This window comes from Aphidius gifuensis, linkage group LG2, assembly GCF_014905175.1.
Source record: "Aphidius gifuensis isolate YNYX2018 linkage group LG2, ASM1490517v1, whole genome shotgun sequence".
Taxonomy (NCBI): Eukaryota; Metazoa; Arthropoda; class Insecta; order Hymenoptera; family Braconidae; genus Aphidius; species Aphidius gifuensis.
Window position 1 is genome coordinate 26,178,985 of NC_057789.1, and position 27,461 is coordinate 26,206,445.

At 23.1% G+C, this 27,461-nt stretch overlaps 2 protein-coding genes across 3 annotated transcripts in view; both read left to right on the forward strand.

The window, feature by feature from the left end:
• Positions 1-27,094, forward strand: part of LOC122849880 (membralin) — a 34,936-nt gene extending 7,842 nt beyond the window's left edge. For both annotated transcript variants that reach the window (XM_044148737.1, XM_044148738.1), the window contains exons 9-13: positions 4,478-4,561; positions 9,416-9,548; positions 23,135-23,234; positions 24,766-25,053; positions 25,955-27,094. In XM_044148737.1, the coding sequence (XP_044004672.1) occupies positions 4,478-4,561; positions 9,416-9,548; positions 23,135-23,234; positions 24,766-25,053; positions 25,955-25,966 (617 nt within the window). In that variant the 3' untranslated portion in view covers positions 25,967-27,094. The remainder of the gene's footprint in view (positions 1-4,477; positions 4,562-9,415; positions 9,549-23,134; positions 23,235-24,765; positions 25,054-25,954) is intronic.
• On the forward strand, positions 1,310-3,413 carry LOC122849881 (cytochrome P450 9e2-like). Its single transcript, XM_044148740.1, has one exon. It carries the CDS (start codon positions 1,630-1,632, stop codon positions 3,136-3,138), a length of 1,509 nt encoding a protein of 502 aa, XP_044004675.1. The 5' UTR covers positions 1,310-1,629; the 3' UTR covers positions 3,139-3,413.
• Positions 27,095-27,461: the final 367 nt, after the last annotated feature.

Consider the following 27,461-nt stretch of genomic DNA (forward strand, 5'->3'; position numbering starts at 1 on the left):
ATGCAATTGGGCTTAAAATTTTGTGCGAATTATGTGTTTTTTATGTGTGAAGAAATTAATTTAAAAGAAAGGTTTTTTTTTTTTTTTTTACATATTTTCTATATTTTTTTTAAAAATTGACATATTAAGCTAGCACAACTTTTTCAATAATCATCGGATCTCGATGCAATTAGGCTTAAAATTTTGTGCGAATTATGTGTTTTTTATGTGTGAAGAAATAAATTTGAAAGAAAATTTTTTTAAATATTTTTTATATTTTTTTAAAAAATTGACATATTAAGCTAGCACAACTTTTTCAATAATCATCGGATCTTAATGCAATTGGGCTCAAAATTTTGTGCGAATTATGTGTTTTTTATGTGTGAAGAAATAATTCAAAAACAAAATTTTTTTAAATATTTTTTATATTTTTTTTTAAAATTGACATATTAAGGTAGCACAACTTTTTCAGTAAACATTCAATCTTGATGTTATTAGACTAAAAATTACGTGTGAATTATGTGTGATTTATGTGTAAATAAATAAATTAAAAAAATTTTTCGTCAATTTATTCATTCTTTTTTTTTTTATGATAATACTTGTACATATAAATAAATTAATATTTAAATTTAAAAAAGTTAGTGTGGTTACTATGTTTATCAAAAACGTCATCATATTTATTAATATTACTTAATAAGGATAATATATATAGATATAAATATTGTATAAAATATAAATATTTATATAAATAAAAAAACATAAATAGAAAAAGTTAATGTGAGGTAGCTACGTGTAATTGCTAATTATATTTTTTCATCAAATATAATAATACAATTGACTTAATAAAAAGCTGTAATATGACTTTAATACTTTGATCAAACAACGACGCAACTACAATGATTTAATAATTGTTTATAATTTAATCAAATGATATTTCTGTTCATTACGATAATTAATATTGATTATTCACTTGAAATATATACCTATAGTTATCCATGAAAATGAAAAATAAGGAAAGTGATTGATGAAAATTATAATAATGATTAATAAAATGGTTATAATTAACATACGCAATAATAAATACAACCATGTGCCGGAGGTGCGGGTCGCATTTGTTTTAAAAAAAGCAAAGTGACTTGAAAAAAAATAATAAATAATATCTATAAAGACTTAGCCATTTTAAAATTTTGTTTTCTCTGAAATGCACTTTTTAAAAAAAATTTTAAAACATATATTTTGTATTAATAAACCTAGGGGAATAATTTCGAATATATATATTTTTTATTCTGCAATATTATAACTGGTTATACGCTAATCATTACTAGGAAGCGATACGTTTCATAATAAATAACAATGGTAATAATTATCTTCTAAATATATTCAACCTTGGATATAAAATCCACTTATTTCATTTATTTTTTCTCCTTCTACATCAACGCGTCTCTCCCACTTTTTGAATGTTATTTTATGATATAAGTTTTCTAGTTTTATGACAGTCCACTTGTTTGCAATAAATTTATCCAAATACGCACATGATAAATTACGTAACGTGATAAAAAAAAATAAAAACACAAGCCAGAGTTTACAGTTATCGTTTATTAACAATTAAAATATAAAATCATATTATAAATAAAAAAAAACAAATTTAAAATGGAATTATTAACATTTTTACTGTGGATGTTAATAATCGGTGTGACAAGTGGATTGTATATGTTATATTCACAAATGACCTACTGGTCAGGTAAAAGTGTACCGTATGAAAAAGTAACACCAATCATTGGAAGTCTAGCACCAGTATTTTTTCGAAAAAAATCATTCGCAGAATTTATTTATGAAGCGTATAATAAATACAAGGATGCAAAATATTATGGAATGATGGATTTTAATACACCAACAATATTAGTAAAAGATATTGATTTATTAAAAGACATTTGTATTAAAAATTTTGATAATAATCCAAATCATAAAAGCTTTATTGACGAACGTATGGATCCAATAATGTCAAAAAATGTATTTTCATTACGTGATGAACGTTGGAAAAAAGTACGTGCTACATTAAGTCCATCATTTACAGCAAGTAAAATGAAATTTATGTTTAATCTTGTATCAAAATGTGCTGATGATTTTGTTAAATATTTAATTGATAATCCAGAATTAATAAAATCAATGGAAATGAAAGATGCGTTTACACGTTATACAAATGATGTTATTGCAACATCAGCATTTGGTATTAGTGTTGATTCAATGAGAGATCGTAATAATGATTTTTATTTATATGGTAAAGATGCAACATCATTTGATGGTATTTTTAAAACATTTAAATTTATATTTGCAAGATTTTTTCCAAGGTTTATGAAGTTTCTTGGTTTTCAATTTTTATCTGCAAAAACAGATAAATTTTTTAAAAAATTAATGCATGAAACAGTTAAAATGAGAGATGAAAAATCAATTGTAAGACCTGATATGATACATTTGTTAATGCAAGCAAGAGACAATGACAATGGTATTAGCATTGACATTGATGACATAATTGCACAGGCATTTATATTTTTTCTTGCTGGTTTTGATACAACTTCATCGCATATGACATTTTTATTTCATCTATTGGCTTTTAATAAAGATGTACAGGATAAATTATATGACGAAATTCAATCATTGACTGATAATGGAGAAATAACATATGAAGCATTATTAAAAATGAAATACATGGATATGGTTATGCATGAAGCTATGAGAATGTATCCACCAGCTGTTGTTACTGATCGTGTTTGTGTAACACCATTTAAATTACCACCTGCTATGCCAGGTTGTAAAGAAATTATTGTTGAACGTGATACAATTTTTTGGATACCTATTTATGGTATTCATATGGATCCAAATTATTTTCCACAACCAGATAAATTTGATCCAGAAAGATTCAATGATGATAATAAAGATAATATTTTGCCAAATACATTAATTGGATTTGGATTGGGTCCACGTAAATGTATCGGTGAAAGATTTGCTGTTATGGAAACTAAAATTATTATTGCAAAAATATTGAAAAAATTTATTATCAATCCAACTGATAAAACTAAAGAAAAAATTGTTTTCGATAAAGCTAGTTTTAACATTAAAAATGAGGGTGGTGTTTGGTTAAATTTTGAATTGAGAAAATAATAAATATAATTTATTGTTTTATTAGCAAGTGTTTTTTTTATAATTTAAAATTTTTTTATTTTATTCTCAATGACAATTAGTTGGTTTATTTTATTTTTTAAAATTTTTTTCTAAGATAAACTACAGTTGCTTGTCATCATTAGAAAAAAATAATGCGCAAATAATACTTGCTATTTATAAATTAACTCAAGGCCAGCATTCAATACATAGAAAATTGTTATTAATTTTTAAAATCCAATTAATCAACTGTTGATTTTTTTATTATCATTATCTAAACCAGGAAAATATTTAATATCAAATTATCTAAAAAAAAATAATTGTAAAACAGTCATTGAGAATTTTTTAAATCAAAGCAACACTTGCAAATATTTTTATTCAATTTAAAATTCATTTTATCAATAAATATTAAAATTGATAATAATTATTTATTTTTTTTCTTGATTAGAGATTAATTACATAATGAAAAAAAAAAATATAGATATTTTTTTAAAACAAATGGTGTTAATATTTGACTTTGATATTAAAATAAAAAGAAAAAAAAATGAAAAATGTTTTTTTATTTTTGTAAATTTTATACTTTTAATCCTTTACGAGAAGTAGTATGAAAAATTGTTTTTGTAAAATGCAGCTGCATACCACTCGACTCGTTATGTACTCCCACTGGGTGATAAGTCGAGTAAATAAATACTTTTTTACCTTCTCGACGACTTTTAACCATTAATCATACTCATAAAGTTTTTTTTTTTTGGCCTTTTTATTTTTGACTCGTCACTTTGCTTTTTTCTTTATATTCTTTCTTTATTTATTATTACTATTGTTGTTATTTTTATGTTGGTGAAAAATCATTTTTAAAACATACGACCACATTTCTTTAAACTTTATAAAAAAAAAAAAAGTGATGAAGAAAAAGTTTTAATAACTAGAACGTCGTAGTTACCAAGTTTTTTTTTTTAAATAAAAAATTCATTAAATTTTTTTTTTTCAACGTATTTTGATTTAAAAATTCTGATCACTTGATGAAAATATAAAACTTTTAAAAAAATATATAACATATAAGCTAATATTTCTTTGCATAAAAAAATAAATAAATTAAGCATCAACGTGGTTGATTATTTGTTGGCTAATAAGTGTTTTCAAGTTGATCAAGTAAAAAATAAATTTAAAAATAACTATGCAAATTAAAACGAGTGTTTTTATTTTTTTTATTTTTTTCTTTAATCATAAACTCAAGATCAAAGTTGAATTTCATTATTAATATTTGATGAAACAATTGATTATTTATTTGCATAAAATTATGATTTATTTTGAATAATATTTCTTGTTGTTTTTTTTTTTATAGTTGATCTATTCCACATGCTGGAATTTAATGTGACAGCGTCATTTCCAGCAGCATCATTCGTCGTCGTTATGCTTGCACTTATTGGTACGTATTTTTTTGTAAATTATTATTAAACAGTTTGTAAAATTTGGCGTTAGAACCCTTGACAATTGCTTGCCATGTGAATTCCCCTTTAACGCTATCTGACACGGTCACCGAGCCGTTAAATATTAAAGACCTTTTTACTAAGTCAACGATGCCAACACGACTTTGGCTCAGTTACAAAGCTCATTGGTTGGGATGGTTAACCCTGGGATTTTGCATAAATTTCTGATGAGGATGCAACAGTTGGGCTGTATTTTCTCTTCCATTTTTTTTATTTTTCCTCCCCCCAGGTTTTTTTTTTTAACACCCACCCATTTTTCACCTCAACAATTATACTTTATTTACATTTAATTCAACGTTAACTGTTTTATCTATTTTTTTCTTCACCCTATTTTAAATGATCCCTTGTTTAAATTTTCTAAAAAAAAAATTAAAATTATTTCTACATGACGAGTTTATTGATAATTTTTTTAGTCTGATAATTATGTAAATTTATATTACTATTTTAAAACTTATGACTAATATAAATTATGAATAAATATTTTTACTATTTTTACATCATTGTAAATGTCTTTTGAACCATTAATCTAATTTTCTTTCAAGTCGTTTAAAAGCTTTGCTTAAAAATATCGTCAATAAAATGATGAGATTTTTATTTTTAAAATTAAACAAAAGTTTATTTTAATCTGGATTATTTTTTTCTTATGCAATTTTCCATATGAAAATTGTGAATTGTTTTTGCAAATGAAAAAAATGGACATGTCATATATTTGACATAAAAAATTGAGTCATTTTATTTTGTCAGCTTGAAAAATATATGCTACTTTATCTTAATATTATTGTCACATATTTTAAATAAATATTAAATTTAAAATATAGTATATAATTACTACGAAAAAAATAACACGTATCTAAAGTAGAAATTTTTTTTTAACACGTAAAATGAAAAAAAAAAAAAAAAAATTAAAATACTTTTTAAAATGTGTTGCATATATAGGAAATAAAATTGGGTTGGTTGGTGGTAAATTTTACTGGTTGAATTCAAGTCTGTGGTTCATCCGCTTGAAGGAAACAGCCGGTAAACTAAGTTGAATTTATCAAGCACTAGATTCAAACCAATTTTGCTTTTGCATTAGGGTTTTAAAAAAAAATTAAAAATAAATAAAAAATAATATTTCACAATACTTGATAATACTTTGAATTAAATCAATAATATATTTCTAAACAAAAAATTATTTGAATGAATTTTGATAAACAGCCACTAGTTGCTCCAGGATAAAAATGACATGACAACAAAAGTGGCAAATTTCCTGCTAGTTTATATCCAAAAGAAAAATAAAACAATCCATTTTTTTTTTTATTATATTTTTTTTTTTCCAACTGGGTTAGGTTGAATATAAGAAAGCAGGCTGAAGCAAGCCTTAGGGAAGTTGTTATCTGAAGTAATGGGTTCCGGTTCCTGTGTCGTTTCCTCTCTTCATCCGTCATTCTCAAGTGAATCCCGGTTTTCGACTCCTACATTTCAACATTTTCTCATATTAACAATTTCATTCTACATGCATTCATATTATAACATATATTTTTATTTTATTTTATTATTATTTTTATTATTATCTCTTTCAAACTTTTCAAAATAAAAAAAAATTATAATTTAATATTTTTCCATCATTATTTTACATACAAGTCTATTATAAATAGTTTTTTTTTTTTTTTCTTTTTTTTTATATAAAATAAAATAAATTAAGTCTATGCAAATTTACTTGTATATACTTATTTATTATTTTTTTTTTCAATCAACAAAGCCAAAAAAAAAGATTTTAATATTGAGAAATTTTTCTTATTATTGGAATTTAATTTTAGTTTTATTGTTATTTTAATTTTAAATTTTAATTAAATTTTATATTGATAGTCAAGAATTTTTTTCTACACAATGTATATATATTTGTGTATATAGCTAAGTTATAATTATGGTTTCGATTGGCTTCCTTAATATTGAACGCCTTAGGCAAGTCTTGCACTGGGTCTTCCGTTCATTGGTAGTTATTAAATACAAAATATATATCTACAAATATAGATTGCGGGGTAATTGGGTCATTAAGATTAGTACAAAATTCTTTGACATTTAGATAAAATAAATAACATATGTTTGTTTATTTTAAAAATATAAAAAGTATATTTTTTATTGTAAAAATTAAAGTTGAGAAAATTTATAAAGTTGTTTTGTTGACTGAAAAATTTTAAATAAATTTATCAAGTTATTTTTTATTATTAAATATTTAAATCAAGCTTCATTATTAATATTTTTTTTCAATTATATTATTACAAAATAAATAAATAAATTTAAATATTTTTTTTTAAATATAAAAATTTAATAAAAATAAAAATAAAATAGATGATTGGATTTCGATTTTGTAGTTGGTTTTAAAAAAATAAAAACGACGTTACAATTTCATCAATTTTATTCATGGATAAATTAGATTATTGAGTTTTATGGTGAATAAAAAAAAAAAAAATAAATAAAGATGAGGCTATGTGTGGTCGAGTGTGAATGAAACTTTTGCGTATGGTTCTTTGGCTTAACTTTGAGTAAAGAAATGCTCAGCTAGTATGCATTTAAACTGGTGCATTAGCCCCTTTTTTTTTTCTTTTTATTATTTTTTTTTTACCTTGATTTTATCCACGTCGTTTTAGACTATCTTTTGGACTTTTCTTATCTTGTGATTCATGTGTCTAGAAGTGACTTTAAAAATACCAATTTGGGACCAATCATTTTGAATAACATCAAAAAATTTAAACTCCACTTTTTTTATATTTTATTTGTATAATAATATTCAAATTTTGAGAGCTTTAATAATGAAATTGCATAAAAGTAAATTTATACTATGAATTACACTAATTAATTTTATTCATTTTTCTAAAATACAAAATAATAAATGCAATGCTTTTAATTAAATCAACCAAATGCAATTCTTTTTTTTTTTTTTTCAAATAGAAAAATCTATAAAAATGTCTCATAGAATTAAACTTTCTTCTAATATCACTATCTACAATATTGATTAATTTTTTATTTTTTAACAACGTTAAATATTGAAAAAAAAAGAGAAGAAAAAAAATGGTTGTGAAGTCATTAGCATTCTCAAGGAAGCCCCTATTTTAAATAGTCGGAAAAAAAATTTACTAAATGGCTCCTGATCAAGAAACTAATTATCCTATGGCGCTCCTTTCAGTGGTTCGACTCATTCATTCTTTTCGACATGGCAATGAAGAATGGGCTGGTTAGATTCAAGTTTTTTTTCTCTTTAATTATTCAACCTACTTTAAATATCAAAAAAAAAAAAAAAAAAATATCTATCTTTAATTTAATTATAATATAATTTTAAAAATAAATATAAATACGTATTTCAAATTTAATTATAAACTAATTAATAGATTAGATCTTTTGTTTTTTAATTAATAAATTTTTTTTTAATTTTAATTTAACATTAAATAAATAATAGTAAAAATGATCAATTGAAAATATATTTAACAAGTATGAATTACAATTAGCAATCTACTGCAAATTACCTGTTCACATTATATCGTGACTACTGTTGCCACACCCCAATTGTATTTTTTATTTTTTTAAAACTACTTGTTATTTTTATTTTTATTATTTATTTTAGCTTGATATACCATGCGATTTACCGGTGTCGTTACAATTAATTATTTAACACGCTACATTTTTCCGCTTAGTCTTATAATATTCAGTCTTAAAAATTACACACTATTTTCTTGTCATTTTATTTCATTATATTTATCAATTTTATTATTTCTTAATTGTCCATTATTCTAATTTATAAAAGAATTTTTTTTTCATAAATTGAATCAAGTAGAACAACTCAAGATTTAGTCGGACTAGAAAATAATATTTTAAAAATATTCCTAAATTTGAGCCCTTCTATTATTATTAAAAGTGAAATATCTATCTATTTATTTTTATTTACATGAGAGACAACAAAATTATTTATCATTTTTCCAATTACAATTTGAATTTTTTAAAATCATTTAATTTTTTTTATCTAAATTATATGCAGAGAAAGAAAAAAAAAAAAAAAACAAAAAGTCAGGGTCATTTTGTTAAACCTATTTAAATATTTATTTATATTTTTTTTGTTGAAATATAAAAGTCATCAATTAACAATTGTATACTATCAATTAAATTGTATGTATTTTGAAATTTCGTATAACATGGATAATGGAGCATGGTAGTATTAAATTTACATGCAAATCCTTGCTGGTGAGCATCGATTTAATTGCTCGGGAAAACTATTCGATTAATATGTAGAAGAGATAATTCTCTATGCTTGTGTTGTAAAAAATAAAAAAGTCAAACTGTTTTATTTTTTTCAATGAATTGTTGTTATTCACTTGTTTACATATATATTTTTTTTTTTTTTCATTTAAAACTCTTTTTAAGTAATTAATTCAATTTAAAATTATTTTAAAAGGTAATAACAATAATCATTGAACTTTATTAAACTATTATTACTCGGTAAATTTATTTAAAATAAATAAATATATATTTTTGTGTATATAAAATTGAGAAAAAAATAAAAAAAAAAACTAGTAGAAGATTCTGAAGAAGACAAAGTAGTATGCATAAATTTACGATTAGTATCTTAGATACACTGTAGAGGGTGAATTTTCATCGAATAATTCTAAAAGTGTTTTTAACCATTAGTCACCACTGTCCAATATTTTATTTATTTATTTTCTAAATATATATAACATTAAAACATTTTGTTTTTTTCGTCTTTAATTTTTTGTTGTTCATGAATTTTTTACATTTTTATTAATTCATTATTTTTTTTTCAGGACTGGAAACAGTAATGTCGGGATTTTTCAATGACACAACAACTGCATTTTACATAATTTTAATTGTCTGGATTGCTGATCAGTATGATGTTATTTGTTGTCACACACCAATCACCAAAAGACACTGGCTTCGGTGAGTGTTATTTTCTTTTAAAAATTCATTTTAATAATATCAAATTTATTTAAAAAATATATATTTCATTAAAAAATATATTTTAATTATAAATAATATCTAAAAAAAAAATACAGTAAAGATAAATAAAAAGCCAGTAGTAGCCTCAAGGTTTTACTATTCTTATCAAAAGTCTGGACAAAAAAAAATTACCTCAGACATAGCTGAAGATTGACGTTCAGTTTAAAATAAGAAATTGAAATTGTTTGATACGTAACATCAAAGGATTTAAATAATAATAAATTTTAAATTTATTATTTATATATTCTTTACAGAATAATATATATATATTTTTTTTTTTTAATTTTATAATAGATATTTAGAAAGATTTATTCATCAACATGATGGGTTATTTAAATTCTTACATGATAAAATTAATGATCAACGTAGTAATAGTTTGCTAGTTTAATATAACACAGGATTTTAAAATTTATTGTTGGACATTTTGGTTTAGTTTCAATTTACCTTCAAATTTCTTGAATTGGTATTTACACGTATTTAATTTACTGGAAGGTACGATAAATTTCGATGATGGTCCAGTGACAATTAAACAAATCTGTTTGGTAAAACGACCTTTGCCATTTGACTCTATCATACTTAATTCATTTAACTATTTTATTTTATATTTTTTTGCTTGACATAAAGCTACACAATTGTCACTCAAATTATCATTTTTTTTTTTAATTCTAATACCAAATTTTGGCAGTTTTTATTCGAATTATAAAAGTATCATTTCACGATAAAATTATACTAGCTTTGTAGATCAATTCCACGAGATTTATAAAATACAAAAATTAAATTTAAATTATAACTTTTTAAAATGAGAAATAAACATAACAATTGAGAAAAAAAAATAAGTAATACATTAAAATAGCTTTGCATGATATTCGATGGAAGTTTACGGTAGAGTTGCTCAGATTGTTTAGCTGCTGTTCTTTAAGGGGTTCAAGACATCGTGACAACAAAAGCTCAAGAGTTTTTCTTGGCATCTCCTACAATTTTCTTTATTCATTTTTTTTTTTATTGCATTATTATTATTCAATTTTTTTATTTTTCTACTTTTGTATAATTTTTATTATTTTATTTTTATTTATATGTATCAAAATATAAATCACAAAATTCATTTTTTATTTTTTGCATATATAAATTTAATGAATTCTAGAAAATACATTTATTTATAAATAATTTGACTATAAAATATTTTTCTAGAATTTATCAGGTTTCAAATATTTTACCAAGAATTTTAATTAACTTATTTTTTTTAAATCTTGTTATTAGTTTTTTCTTAAATTTATATATTTTATATCGATCAATATTGTTAAACAAACTGAAAACAAATATCAACTAGCAATTACATCGAAACTAATTGATTTTTAACTTTTTATTTTCTTTTGATTACCCCCAATGAAAAATCAAGAAAAAAAATTGAAAAAATGATACATTTAAAATATATTTAATGAGTAACAAAACAAGTGATACATTTTTTTTTAAATGTAACAAAAAATAAATTATCAATTATATATAATTAAGAGAAAAAAAAAAAACAAAAAGAGACGAGTAATAAAAGCCCCACGGTTCATTAAATTTCATACATTAAAATAACAATTAAAAATAAAACAATCAATGTTCAATGTAAACGGTAAATTATTAAATAATAATTGATGAAATTATTAACAATAATTTTAATAGTCATTGTTTAATTTAATGAAAAAAACACCAACACACATTGACACAATTTAATAGTTTGTTTACACATCACAGTGTATAATATAATAACAGTAATAATAACTAATTATTATTATTATTTTTTCCGAGTATAAAGCTAGTTGATATAGGATTTTCGTATCAAGCTTTCAAGAGGATACTAGTCCCTGAGGAAGTTGGTTATTCGTTGAGTAATGAGGGGTAAGTGGTGGTCGTCGTCGTCGTCGTGATGATGGGTGTGGGGTTGCTCACTAAAGGGATGAAAAACTTACACATATAAAAAAATATATTATATATATACATTGTGTATATAAATATGTGTATGTATTATATTCACAAAAGTGAATAGATGATGAAGAAAAAAAAAAAATATGAAAAGGGGAAAAATCAACTTGGCACATATGATGGATGTGTTTGGGCGTGTATTCTTGCATTATTATATACCAACTTGACGAGTGAATTGTTATCGGATTGGTTGAGTATATCCTTATCCACCTTAGTGAGCATTTAAACTTGGCAAATGTTTGATAGTATTTTTTTTATTTTTTTTATTCTACTTATTACATTGACAAACATTGGCTCTTGCCAACGCCTTGTTTCTTTATCATAAGTTTGTCATATTTTTTTTCAAATTGAAATATTGTCACAGTTACTATTTAAACTAATATATTACTCTCATTATTTTTTAAATTCAATGTTTGTTTAATCTACTTTGATAAAATAATTACAATCAATATCAACCGTTGCCCGTTTTTTTTTTTTTTTTAAATTATTTATTTTATAAATAGATAAAAATTATTTTTATCGATCATTTTGATATCGAGGAGTTTTAATTAATTTTTTTTTTAAAATTGATAATAAATTATTATTGTTAATAATTAATAATTAATTGTAATGTTAATTTATAATTTTATATGAATTTTCAAATGATCAATAATGTAAGTGAAGCGATATATTTGTAAAAATATTATCACAACAAGGGTCAACATCATCAGACTGACATTAGTGAAGGGTTGTGGCAGATGTTAACCCATGGTAGCCAATGATGATCTCCAATTGCGTATATCGTTGTATATGAAATCCTGTATTGTCATGAAATTTCATTACTATCATAGGCCGCGGATGCGTATCATGATAAATAATGTCTATTATTGTAACATTGCTGTTTATGTTTATATATCTATACACATCTATATGTTATACATGAAAATTTTCAAATTTCTCGCTATATATATATACGAGAAATATGGTTACCAAATTGGTTAAAATGTGGTTGTTGGAATTTGTGCGATATATAAACTTCTGCAAGCTTCAAATTCCGCTTCATCTCATTTTAAATGATATTGATATTGAGGCCATATTTAGTTGTATATTTTAAAAATTTCATATGCTAAATTAATAATTTTATTTTTCCATTTTTTCAAATGCATTATGCATAAATTTATTTAATTATAAAAATATTTATATTATTTTTTTTTTTATATATATAAACAAATATTTATTTGAAAATATTTTATTGAATTTATATATTATATGGAAATTGAAAATAGAAGATTTTATTTTATCAATATGTCAACATATAAAATTTAATGAAATTCTGATTTATCATTTATATGATTTCCAATGTCGTAAGCTAGAAAAAGCTTATATCTATATTTATTATTGATTTGATTTATTTTGTATTTGTTTTTATTTTTTTTTTTTTTTAGAAGAATATTTATTTGTTTGGATATGTATTTGTTGTTGCTTAGTGATGATTATTTGAAGGAGGATTTAATCAGTATATCTTTCATATTAAATTTTAATCATAGCCTTCTGTGTTCATTCACACCAAAAGAAGTGTTGAATTATAGTTTGTCTCGAATAACGAGCGTCAGACTGGCGCCAAGTTTACTCGAGACTGCCTGTACTCGACACAGAATTATTACTTTTTATTTATCATTATTATTATCAGCTCTATTTTTATATTTTCAATTGACATTTAATTTATAATAATAACAATTTTTTTTATGGCAAATAATTTATGAAATTATATTTACTTGATTATCGCATGATTTTTTATTATTTGACAAATTTTTCTACTGTGAGATATTTTTAAAAATTGAAAACTTATAAATAAATAAGTAAAGTAATAATGGCTGCAATGATTAACTGCAATTGTCAGCTTTTAAAATGAGTGTAGTAAAAATAATTAGGCATTGCAATTGATCGTTTCTTGACACAGTGTAACACCGTGTGAATACTAAAACAACATTGGCTTTTATGTCACATGAAATAGCAGAAAAATATTCTCTTTCATACGTTTTATTTTATTTTTAAATTTCATATTTTATTTTTTATTCAAGCGTGTTGAACACTCTTTTTTTGTGTTATTATATTTTTTTATTTTAGTGCTTTACGCATGAAATATCAGAGGTAGAAAAGAGTTTGACATTCTGCTGTTGGCACTGGCTCCATTATCCTTCTTTCACAGTACCATACTATTTACCATACATACCTATGGTTTTTTAATTTTTTATGTGTCGACAAGTTCGTTACGTGGCTTGACATTTCACTGCAACCGATTGCCATTTTTTTTTTTTTTTAAAAAAAGAATAAAATAATAATAATTTTACAACACAGTTTAAAGAAACCAAATATATAAACGAGTCATATTTTTGAGTAAAAAAGAATAATAAAAATAAAATGTCTAAGAGAAAAATAAAAACAAAAATTAAATTATACGTCGTATAGTAAAGTCAAATTAGACATTTAACTGCACATAAAAACAAAAAAAAAATATACCATGACAGAACGTAATGTTTAAGATATTGCATAAAAAGCTGTTAGAGTCTAAATAAGAATTCACGTTGATGGCACATCCCACTGGTCTTGTATGGCTCATTTTCGTTCTTTTTTTCAACCAAAGACTTTTGCCTAGTTATCAAAATTAATACATGAAATTTTCCAGTAAAAATATTTAAAACAAAATAACAATAAAAAAATTTATATAGACATACAATATTGATCCAGACTTTATTAAAAAAGTAAAGAAAAAAATATATATATATATTCCTACGAAAAAATAAAATTGGAAATAGGTAAAAGTACTTTTAATTTTTTTTTGTTTTTTATAACGAATATTTCTGAGCTACAATGTATACAGAAAAAAAAAAATACCTCTGGCAATTTAGCTTGGATATCAGGCCTAGCCTTCGTCGTTTTACCGGAAGTACAATTTATGAAGCCTCTCTTTTTCTCTCTCTTTATTTTTCTCTCTTGGCCGGATATTTGCTTTTTATTTTTTCCATGAATGACCACTATATGTGAGTTCTGAATCTCACAACCATTCAAAATTTCATTTAAAAAACAAAAAAATAAAAATATAAATAATAATTATAAAAAATTGGCAACCATTATGGTTGAGATGATATTTTCATTTAATGTATACAGATAAAAATTAAATTTTGAGATTGAAAATTTTACTCATTGTTATAAAATATATATTACATGAATAAAAATAATAAAATTAATTTTTTAAATAGCAAATAATTACTGAACCAAATTTATTTGAAATAAAATAAAATTATTTAAATTTATTTTCAATCTTGAAGTCATGCTGCTAATAAAACAGCCAGTGATCCGTTTGACAATTATTATTAAAAATTTAATTTAATATTTAAAAGTGTGTGTGTGTGTGTGTGTGGGTTATTTAAAATTCAACTGCTGGTTAATTTAGTTGAAACAACACAATATGCATGAGCAACCCAGGCCATCATTATATGTCAACGAAAATCATGACAAACAGTATCATTCGTGCGACAATATTATCTTTTTCTTTTTTTTTTTTTTTTTTTTCGCAACAATTTTATCCTCTTTACTCTGTTTTTTCTCTGTCGCTATATGCTTGTCTCTATTTTCTACATAAAAGCATAACGGATTTGGCCGATCGTGAAACAAACGGTTTTGCGTTAACGCTTGGACAATTTCATTACTTGAATCGGGTGTGGCGTATACAATGAAACGACACTCTATTAAAACGGCATGTTCTGGCAGGCGCCAGTTGAGAGTAGAAACCAACCAACATCATCATGAGATGTTAAAGGGACAAGGTTTTCATGATACAACACCAAGGGTAGTTTGTAAAATTTGTGATGAAAGAAGAATGAGAAAAAAAAAAAAAAAAAAGTACTCATCATATAGTCCATTCGTTTCGTGTCTATTTGCATAGTAATTGCTACGTCGCTTCCGTTTATAAATGCCATGCAGTTCGGTGCCCAAAGCAATGACGCGTTTGCTGTTTTATGTTCCTTCAACTTTAACAGTATTTTTTTTTTTTAAAGTTATTAGCAAAAAAAAAAAAAAAATAAGCAAACTCTTTTGTATTTTCTAAATCTGATGAAAAAAATAATTCATAGGATCCACAATTTAAATGTAAAATTAAAAAATAAAATTTAAATATAACATTTATTAAAATAAATAAAATTAAAAAAAAAAAACAATTAATTTTCTTAAAATAATTAATATAAATTATTTTTTAAATTAAATTTATTTAAAATTAATTATAAATATTAAAAGTAGCACTTGAATATCCAATTAAATTTGTAAATAATATTTAACATTTATGATTTATTTTGAGTATTGAAAATTAGTTGAAATGATATAGAAAGCCTCAAACAAACTGTATAGAGAAATGTCAAACAACTGTAGATGTATAATAATTTTATTTGTTGTTTTGTATTAGAAATATAATTACATGTATATATATGGATAAATACAAATCGTCAATGATATTATCCGACTTGTACCAATGCCTTCATATGGAATTAACTGCAATGATACAAGGGGATACACTCGTAATAATCCAAGTTACTTGATGTCTCTAACAAGCATCGACTTTTCTATGTATAGACTTGATCACACGAATTTTCAATACAATATTATATATACACACAGCCAATACATTGGTTTAGTTAACTATAAGCTTTATAATTATATATTGGTAGTATAACTATCGATACTGATACTGATTATTATTGCTAATTGCAATGGTACTTTGATGTCACAGCATCTGACATGAAATCATAACTAGTTACACTGAGAGATAACTCATTCAGATTAATATTTTGAATATATTGTTGATCCTCAAGTTTACACTTGGAAAATAATAATTTTAATTGGTAAATAAGAAAATAATTTAACAGAATTATTAGCAGTCACAAAACACTCACACACAATTTTATTTTCTTAAATATTTTTTGGCAAAATTGAATGAACCATTTCCTGCTTGTTTGAAGGATAAATTTTTATTGACAAAAAAAATAATAAAATAATTATATTTTGATAAAATCACATGGACAAAAATTGTCTTAATGAAAAAAATAATAAAATACAATGAAAAAAAGAATTGATCTGAAACTCAATTAGATGAATATCACTTTAAGGTGAAAAAGAGGGTGACATGACTGAAAGAATTGGTGGTGTGATCAGTTGAGTAATGTTGTATACTCATGCTGCGAAGTCGATTGGTGGTAAAGGGATTAAACAAATAAACAACTAAAAAAAAAAGTAAATGAAGAAACAAACGAAAAAAAAAAATTAAACGACAATATCAGTCGGGAAAAAAAAAATAAAACGATGGGGTATAACAGACAGCAGCGATAGAGGTTAATTAAAGATGAAAAAAAATAAATATGTTAGTTAATACGTGGCTGACATTATGGGAAATAATAATTTCAAAAAAAAAGTTTTTTTATTTTTGGATTTTTATAGTGTTGCTAGGCTACAACACTTGTCTCAATTTTTTTTCTCACATCCAAATGGCTGAAATCCAGACCCTTCAATTATGAAAATAATTTATCTTATCTTTAATTTTCTTATACAGCGAGATATCAATTTTTGGGGGGATTTTATTAAATTTTATTTTTTGAAAATATATATTCATAGATAAAAATAATAAAAATTTATTTTTTATTTTAAATAAATTTTATACATTTTATTTATCATAATTTATTTTATTATTTAAAGTTTATATAAATAAAAAATTTAAACAACTTATTTAAATAAAATGTATGAATTTTTTTAAAAAGAAAAAAAAAAAAAAAAGTTAAAATGAAGAAAAATAAATAAAATAACTTGATAATTCTTTTTTTTTTTTTTGTAAATCCAAATTGAACGTTGAAATGCATCAGAAAGCGTAACTTAATTTGTAACTTGAGAATTTCGTTGACTGGATATAGAAGAGAGAGAGAGAGAGATAAAATAAAAAGAAAAAAAAAAAAAGAGTGGAAAACTGAGAGCAGGTTGTTGAAGCAGATGGAATGAGAATGTCGAATGAGGATGAGGATGAAAATAAAGTTGAGGAGTGAGTTAAAATTACCAGGGTACACGGGGTATAAATTTTCAGGGATAAGTTAAATATATATATATAAAGAGAAGGGATGAAAAGAAAATAAGGGGTGAATGTTGAAAATATTACGACAGGTGAATATGGTAATATTGGAAATGCTTCTGTTTGTGATAGTAAACAGTGTTAAAGTTAGAATTGATATAGCAAGAGTTTGAGATTTAGGACAGAGTTTATTCATGTTCAAGTAAAACACACACATATATTATAAATATAGAATGTACTTTGTATATACCTATGAAAATTTTGTTTGTAACGTAAATGTCTAATTAGCTAAATGATATCATACATCAAAAAAAAAAGTCTTTATTAAACTTTCTTTTTATTTTATCACATTGAAATTATAAGCCACTAGAAAATAAAAATAATATAATGAAATATAAAAAAAAAAACTTGACAATATTATAATAAAAATTTTCTAATTTAATTTTTAAAAATTCGAGATATATGAATGAATGAGCTTTTTTTTTTTTTTTTTATGTGATTATTATTTATAATCTATAAAAGAAAATCTAAAAGTTTTATGTATTTAAGTTTTTTTTTTTTTGTAATGGAAAAACTGAGTGCTAACATGCTATGAACATTTGACCTGTGTTAAATGGTTGATATGTGATGGCTGATGGTCACTCATCTAGACAAGTTAAATATACACACGCATACACACATGAAAAGACTTGATGGTATGGCTACAGTAAATCTTTTGTTCGTCTGTTCGTCATCATTTATATTGATTCATATGTGAAAAGCTTCAAAAGAAAAAAATGAGAACACCATTGAAGCATCAGGAAAAGCTTCACAAATGAGAATTGTTATTACGAAAAGGACAAAATAGAGGTTGAGAGGTATTGGACCACCAGTTGCGAGGAGTAATGCACCTATCGTGTCAACCCATTGGTCTCCTGTCGATCGAAACATTTCTCAATACATTTTCTGGCATCAACAGCGATAGTGCCACACCCGGAAATCGTCCTTCTAATAATTTACTATACCTTTTCTTATTTTTTTTATTTTTATATCAATATTTTTATGCGAGAATTATTATTATTTTTATTATTATTGTTATTGTATTTTAATTTTTTTATAAGCCATTATAATTTTATCATCAATTAATAACGATAAAACATTTTCAATTTAATTTCTACTTTTTATTTTAATTCTTTATTGTCATGTTAAAATTTACAGAAAAATACTTTTACGTATTTTTTTATTTATTTATAATCATATTATTTATGATTTATTATTCGTAAAAATATTCTATTTGGATTATGCAGAACAGTGAATAGTATAGAATGATATATTTTTTTTTTTTTATTTTTTTTTGAATTTTAAAATTTCATTGTTGATACAGTTGAAACATGTTTTTCTTTCACTGTGATTTTTTTGAATAGAATATTTATATTATATTTTAGTGTCACTGAAGATTCGTAAGCTACTTATGTATATTTTTTCATTTTTTTTAAATGTCCGAAGAATGTAAAGAAGGTTTTTCTTTATTTTTCATTTTGCTATTGAATATCAGAGTTACTCTATTTTGCGATTTTTTATTTTAATGATATTCAAGTAGACCGATACAGTTTCAAATTTCTATCAAATCCATATAGAGAAATTAATTTTAATGGTTTCGGAAAATTATTGGAGTGTATATAATATTACATTGGCTTTTGAGGCTTCCATTTATCAGTCTGACTAATCATTGACATGTATCACTGAATTATTTCTAAATAATTGAAATAAGTAATTTTTAATCATCAAAAATATTTTTTAATAATTAAAAAATAGTTATTTATAATTTAGAAATATTTATTTGTAAATTTTGTTATATTTATATTGATTTTTTTAGATAAATTTTTTATCTATTTATTTAATTCTTGATTCACAAAATCTGAGTACTTTTGAAATATAAAAATCATATGTTACACTTCCCACGTTTTTTTTATTTATTTTATATTTATTTTTATTTGTCGCTGAAGTAAACTTGCTTACGTATTTATCCGTCACTCGCTTTTACCTAGTGAAAAAAAAAAAATAAAAGTAAAAATAAGAAAAAAGAAAAAGTATGTTTCGCTCTGGTGTGTTTGGGACGATATTTCATTTTCCGGTGGCCCGAGCCAAGATATAGGGATCATATCCCATGAGTCACAATGGACACATAACGTTATTTGCCGGTACATAGAAAAGTATCCTCAATCTGCCATATGCTTGATTCTTTCATATTATATTTTTTTTTTTTTACTTTTCTATTTTCGCCTTTGTATTTTTATATTTATTTTTTTTTTCACGCAATATAGTTTTGATTTATTTACATTAAATTTCCTGTGACACAATATTTAATGGATATATCATATTTATTTGTTATTTTCTGTGATTTTAATTTTTAAAATAAAAAATACATACACAATTCTATTTTACGTTCAAATATTAATACAGATTTCAGATCATCTGGATTACAAAAATAAAAATACATTTTTTTTTCTCAAGACCGTATATCAATATCTCTTTTAAATCTTTATTTTTTTTTTTTTTTTTCCTTCAAAGTACTATTTATATTTTCTACACAATATTTTCATTGCACTCTAAATAATACATGACATTTTTATTTAAACAAAATATTTAATTTATTATACATACGTAAAATTGAAAATAAAAAATAACAAAAAATAAATAGTCTATCAATTTTTAACTTGTATACAAGTTAAAAATTAAATATAAAAAAAAATTATTTATCAATAATTATTCAAGATGAAAAATATTTATAAATAATAAAAAATTTATGTTATAAAAATATTGAAAATGATATGGAGCAGTTAACAAATGGTGGGTATGAGTAGAAAGAATAGTGAAGAAGGTAAAAAAAATAAAAAAAATTGAGGATAAGAAAAGAAGATTGTTTGCACTGTGTTCATCCATCCGTCTTTTTTGTATATTTTTGCTCTTTTTGTTTTCATCATCATCCCCTAAAATTTTCTTTTATTTTATTATTTATATATATATTTTTTTTTTTGTTTTTCTCTCTCGAATATGGTCACTCGATCCCTCGCGGGACTTTACCCACCCCTTACTCGTCGACCTGAGCTCAGATTGCTTTTATACCGCGGATTGATTGACAATATACTTACTTTAGGCCAAGAGAGAGTAGTAGACTTATACTGAGACGTCATCTGATACACAACTACATACCAAAATACACATACACTATTATATATCCAATTTATGTTTATAAAAATAATATTATTTATTATTACTGTGGTATAATTGAAAGTTCATGTTACTTTATTGATTATTTATTATTATAAAACTATCGTAAAATTATTTATTTATTATTTATTTATTATTTTATTATGAAAATCTATATTTTTTATATTTTTTCATTATTAATAATGATATAAAAATGAAGAAAATAATTTTAATAAATTTATCTATGTATATAAAAAAGATTGGAAGTTTGAAAAACTTTTTATATAAAAGTATTGATGATCAACTTTTTCCAACTAATTGTGGCTTAAATTTTGCATGATTGTGTCAACTGCTTTTTAAAAATGTAAAGAATTATAAGTTGATTTGTAATACGGCTTAAATTTTATCGATTTCATTTCTTACGGGTTTTTTTAAAGAAGAAAAAAATAAAAAATGAAGGAATGAGAAAAAAAAAAAAATTCTTTTATTCAATTCTTGTGTGCTTGAAAAGCTTTTCTGACTATTTTATACTGTGTATTCTCATCGAATTACTGTCTCACTGGTATGCTCGTATGTTACTATGACCCTTGGCATTTTATTTTTTTCACAAGACATTTATATATATATATGTATTCTTTTTTTTTCATCTGAAGAAAATACTCGTATGAATCGCAGAACACTTGTGGCTTGGTTTTTTCTTCTCTCATCTTGGATTTACTGTGACGATGTTCAGAGAATACGTAACTTTGGATTTTCACTTACTTGCTTCTGTAGATTCAGTTATATCATTTTTAATATTTTTTTTTCCTTTTTCTTTGGAATCCTTGGAAAGCAAAAAATATATCATTTTTTATATTTTAGGCTATTTTATGAGACCATTTTCTAAATAAAATTATATTAATTTACGTGATAAATTTTCTATTTAGATTAGAAATTAAAATTACAAAATTTTTATACAGTTTTAATTTTAATTTTCTTTTTTTAGTTTTAATATACCTATATTTTTTTATAAACTAAAAATCTTTGTATTTTTTTTTAAAGACAACACCAGACACTGACTTTTGGAATGTGAATTATTTGAACAAGTCAAGGCCAGGCACTTTAATTTTTCCTTTTTTCTTCTTGTCTTTCTGTAAAAACTTTTAAATTTAAGATAAATTTTTTAACCCTAAAGAAAGAAATCTTTGTTTTGGTTTTTTTTTTTTAAAGTGTACTTTGAAAGATAAATCGATAAATGTTTTCAATATCATGAACATTGTTCCTTTGTCACTTTAAACCTTTCATTTTAATCATATAAAAAGAAAATAAAAAACCAAAAATAATTTTTACAATTCAATTTACATTCAATAAAGATAAACTCACAAAAATTTTCCTAGCAATTTCAATTTTTCCCTCGTATTTTTTTATATATATATAAAAAATGAAAAAGAAAAACTTATACTTTAATTTGAAACATTTCATTAAGACACAGACTACTGTATATCAACTTGATTGTTTTTTTTGTTTTTTTTTTTTCATTCACTTTTAAATTACGAACAGAGAAATATCCCATTGCGAATTACCCCTGCCCAACAATTCAAAGAGTTTGCTTTTCTCTTCTTTGCCAGAATTGAAATTGCCTCAAAAGGATAATAATAATAATAAAAAAAATTCGAATAGAGTACACTAAAGATAGTGAAAATAGACCCCTTGTGGTTTAAGAGACTGTACTTGTATACGATTCCAATAAAAATGAGTAAAAAAATAATAAAAAAAACGACAAATTTGCATCGTAACGATCTAAGCCATTACCTTGCCAATTTTCAAAATTTTACAATTTACAAAAATAGCCACTTTCTCGTAATTTTTATTAACCCAAATTTTAGTTTCTCCAATTTTTTTTAATGCCATAAATCAAATAAAAATATTACTCAATAATTTTTATTTAATATACAATTTAAAATATTTTTTTTTATTTTTTAAATTTAAATATAACTAAAAATATTTTATTACATATTTTGATTAACGTGATTTTTATTAACCCAAGTATTTTTAATAACCCTTATATATATATTTTTTTTATTGCTTAAAAATAAAAGTCTCATTTTTGTAAATCAAAAATGATTTTATCGTGTAGAAATTTTTATATGAAAAAAAAAAAATTAAAATAATATATTTTGTGACTTTTTAAGGATGAATATTTAATGAATTTTTGACAATTGATTTTTTATATTAAAAAATAAAAAATAAATGGTTTTTATTTGACAATAAAATAATAATATTTTTATATTTTTTTTTGTTTCAGATTTTTTTATCTTTATCTATTTTTCTTTTATGCGTATCATCATCGATTCAATGGACAGTACAGTAGTCTTGCTCTCATCACATCATGGCTTTTTATACAGGTGAGTTGTTGCTTATTCATTTGAAACAATAATATCTTTGACTTAATGCTGCATGTGACATTACTTTATCTTGTTCCATTTACAAAAATATTATCTAAAATATTAAAACTCCATGAATAAAAAAAAATATAACAATTTTTAAAATATCCAAAATCGAAATTTGTCAATAATAATTTCGAAACTTTTACATTTAAAAATAGACATATAAATTTGATGATTCAATAATTTTTTTTTTTTATTTCGTTAATAAATTTATTATGTCACATTTATTTATTTGTAACTTTTGCAACTGACATATTATTTATTTTTTCTCTTGTAAACTCATTCCTGTCAATCGCAGAGTTTTCAAAAAGATCACTTGAATTAATATTCTGAAAAATAAATTTAATCATCTGTAAAATTTATTATCCATGTAAAATCATATTCAACATTTAATTATATTATTTTAATATAATTTTTCAACAATATCTTCTTAGAAATTGATAAATTTATTTTAAACCATTAAATTTATGTAATCCAAATTTTAACAATAAAATATTATATAATCACTGAGTACAATTGATAATAATGATTTTGATATTTTGACTGATGTCAAACCAATTAATTATTATACCGGTGAAAATCACAAAATAATTATTATTCGTCTAATTCAAAGGCAAATACAATGTTATTAAATCTGTCAATCACTGGCTATATGTAATCCATAATAACAGAATAATAATATTAAATCAATAATACAAAAAAAAAAAAAAAAAATAGAAAAAACACGACAGTGATTGTACTAATTTCATATATTTTGTTTATTGTCACAAACAGATATCGTCATATACTTTCAATATTAAATTACTATTGTTTTACAATTTAACGACCATTAAAATTGTAACAATAGATAATATCATAAAAAATGTAAATACTCATAATTTAAATGTGATTTCAAAATCCAACAAATTTTATTAACTTAAATTTCGATAAAAAATCCGATTGTAATTTGACTAATTTAACAAAAATAAATGATAAAAAAGCGAAATTAAATGAAATATAGAGAGGAAAAAAAATAAAAAAAATTGACTAGAATTTCATTGGATAGTAAAGGATATAGCTCAATGGATAGTTGGACTTGATCGAGTGTCTGTTGAGTATGTATTGCGAATGGATGGACCAGGTTACATACAAGAGAGTGAGTGAGAGAGAGTGAGAGGAGAGAGAAAGAGGGTTAGATTGGTGGATTGTATGGGTTGTGCTGGGGTATCATATTCAGTCGATATTGCTACAACTAGATGCTAAATTTTCGTCACAGTATTGAGCTTGCCCCTTAGCTCTCTCACACACGTAGTATCACGTTAAATTTATATGGAAATTTTTTAGGGATAAATTCGTTTTTGTATCACTGGTTGAATTTTATTATTACATTTTTTTATTTTTTTATTTTTTGAATTGTTATTGATGAAATTTTCAGTCAATAATCAACACTTGTTTATTATTATTTTAATTTGATTATATATTTATTTAAAATTTTTTTTATTTGTTTTAGCATTCAATGTTATATTTTTTTCATCACTATGAGCTACCAGTTATACTACAACAAGCACAATTACAACAAATATTATTACGTAATCATGCAACACATACTGGGCAATCGACAACACAAAATACATCACCACCATCACCATCAACAACAACTGGAACAGGTGGAACAACTGGAACAGCATCAACAGCAACAAATGCAACAGCTGGGTACCAGCATCGCGCTGCTTTCACAGCGCAACAACAAATTGAAATTAGGACAATCAAGAAACATCAACGACAAGTGAAACACCTGCTGGTAGATGCTGATAATGAAAATTGACAACAAAATTTTCATCTGTGTGCTTTCAACTATGTGCATTTATGAAATTGCACCAACAACAACTTCAGACATTATTCACATTGAAATATAATATTTTAAATATTAATGATTGACGTATTCCTAAAATTAACTGGACTATTATTATGAAAAGAAAAAAAATTAATTTATTAAATTTAACAATAAAAAAATCATGTAGTTATTGAAAATTAATGTGTAATTAATGTTTGCATCGATTCATTATTACAAAATGTTTTTGTTTGGTGATTCTTTTGTTGGACAAGCATCAATTGGACATTCATTTTCAAAATTATTATCTACAAGTATATATTATTTTGATAGACACAAATAATCAATTAATGATTTCCTCAATCAAATCCACATTCATTGTCTAAACTTAAATTATAAATTTGACAATTAATAATTATCAAACTGACATTACTAATTTATTAATTATTTTTACTTGTTTTTAAAAATTATATTTTATTTTATTTTACTTTTTTATTTATTGTTTATATTGTTGGAAAAAAAAAGTAGCGTCAGTTTTCATTTTATATTGATGATAAATAACAAATATCAATTATTTTAGTTTTATATTTTTTTAATGTTATTACAAAATTTTTTTTTACGAAATTCGTATTTTGTTTGTAATACACACCACTGTCCCAATTTTATTTGTATTTTTATTTGTCTTTTTTTATTTATTTTTCTCATCGTTGTTGTTTTTTTTTTTTTTATTTATATATATTTGTTTATTATTTTTTTGTTTGACCAGCACGTATTGCAATTTCATTCTTTTATTTGACAAAAGCACACAGACAAGATGAAAAATAAAAAAATTAACGTAAATTTTTCATTGCAATTTTTATTATTTTTTAACAGTGAGTAGTATACTTGAAGCTGAAACAATGAGTAGCTCGACAACCGAGACTCAAGCTGAAGAAGATTCTGCAAGTGAGTCAACTTCAGTCGTCAGTCACTGTGAAGAAAAAGATAAATGTAAAAATAATGATTCAAAGTCAAAGGAGCCTTCAACATCTGAGGAGTTTGAGGTAATCGAACCATTAAATTCAACGTCAAAAGAAGATACTGTAAATCATCAAGTTGTGGATATTTCAAATGCTTAAATATTAATATATAAATAAATAAAAATTAATAAAAAAAACAAATCTAATCTTTTTTAAATTATCACAATAATTTATACAATTTATTTTTTAGTTTTTTTCATAGAAAAATTAATTATAAATTATTAACTATTTGAAGTAAAATTTTATTTATTATTTTTATTATTTTATTTTATAATAAACAATTAATATATTATACAAAATAAACAATAAATTTGATAGCACGTTTATTAAATAAAAAAAAAAACTCCTCAACTATCAAAAATGTATAAAAAAAAAAATTTGTGTAAATCATCAATTACACTATATTTTTAAATTCATAATTTAAATATAAAAATAATAATTAGTATATCAATTAAAGCATAATATAAAAATATATATATTAATATTTAAAATGTGATTTTAAAAAAAATAATTTTTAAAAAGTTAAACGTGTGTAAGTTAAAATGTGCGTGTATGTAAAATAAAAATGAAGTAATTTAGACATAATATTAATCAGATCGTCCGTGGAAAAAAAAAATTATTAAGATTGCTTCTGTATTTTTTTTTTTTTTTAAAATTATTGTCATCATGATTGATGTAATTTTTGTAATATTGCTTGACAATAAACTTGCAAAATTAGAAAATTAAACATCTCGTAAAAATCAAATAGATATCAAATAAATTTTAAAATAGCCCAAATTTCCTGAAACATTGTATAACCATTTATTTCAATTATATAATAATTAGAAGTAAATCGTTGAGACTCAATGGACACTAATGTCAATACCCAAAGCACGTTCTTTGTTCTCACTTTTCACTTTAATACACGTCTTCAGTTAAATCCTTGTCTCCCATTTGACTTATTTATCTTGTGTTTTTTATTTATTGTTGTTTATAAAGCCAAATTCAATTCAGATTGTATCAAGTTAAAATAAAAATATATTGAATATATTAAATCAATATAATTCTTGTCTTTCAATATTACTCAATTCAAGAATAACTAAATTTCCAATTCGATAAATATTCAAGAGATAATATTATTTTGAAAATGAAAATAGAAAGAAATGCAAAATTGTTGTAAATTAATTTTTAATATTTAATTTTTCTATCAACAACAGTTTTATTTTTTTAAAATGACATTATGATGAAATATTATTCATCATTGTTAGTCTTGTCGTTCATCAGCAGAAATTCAATTTCCGATTTATAATATTGTCTTGTTTAATTTAATATTTTTATAAAAAAATATAATGAAAAACTTTTCACAGGATATTCATA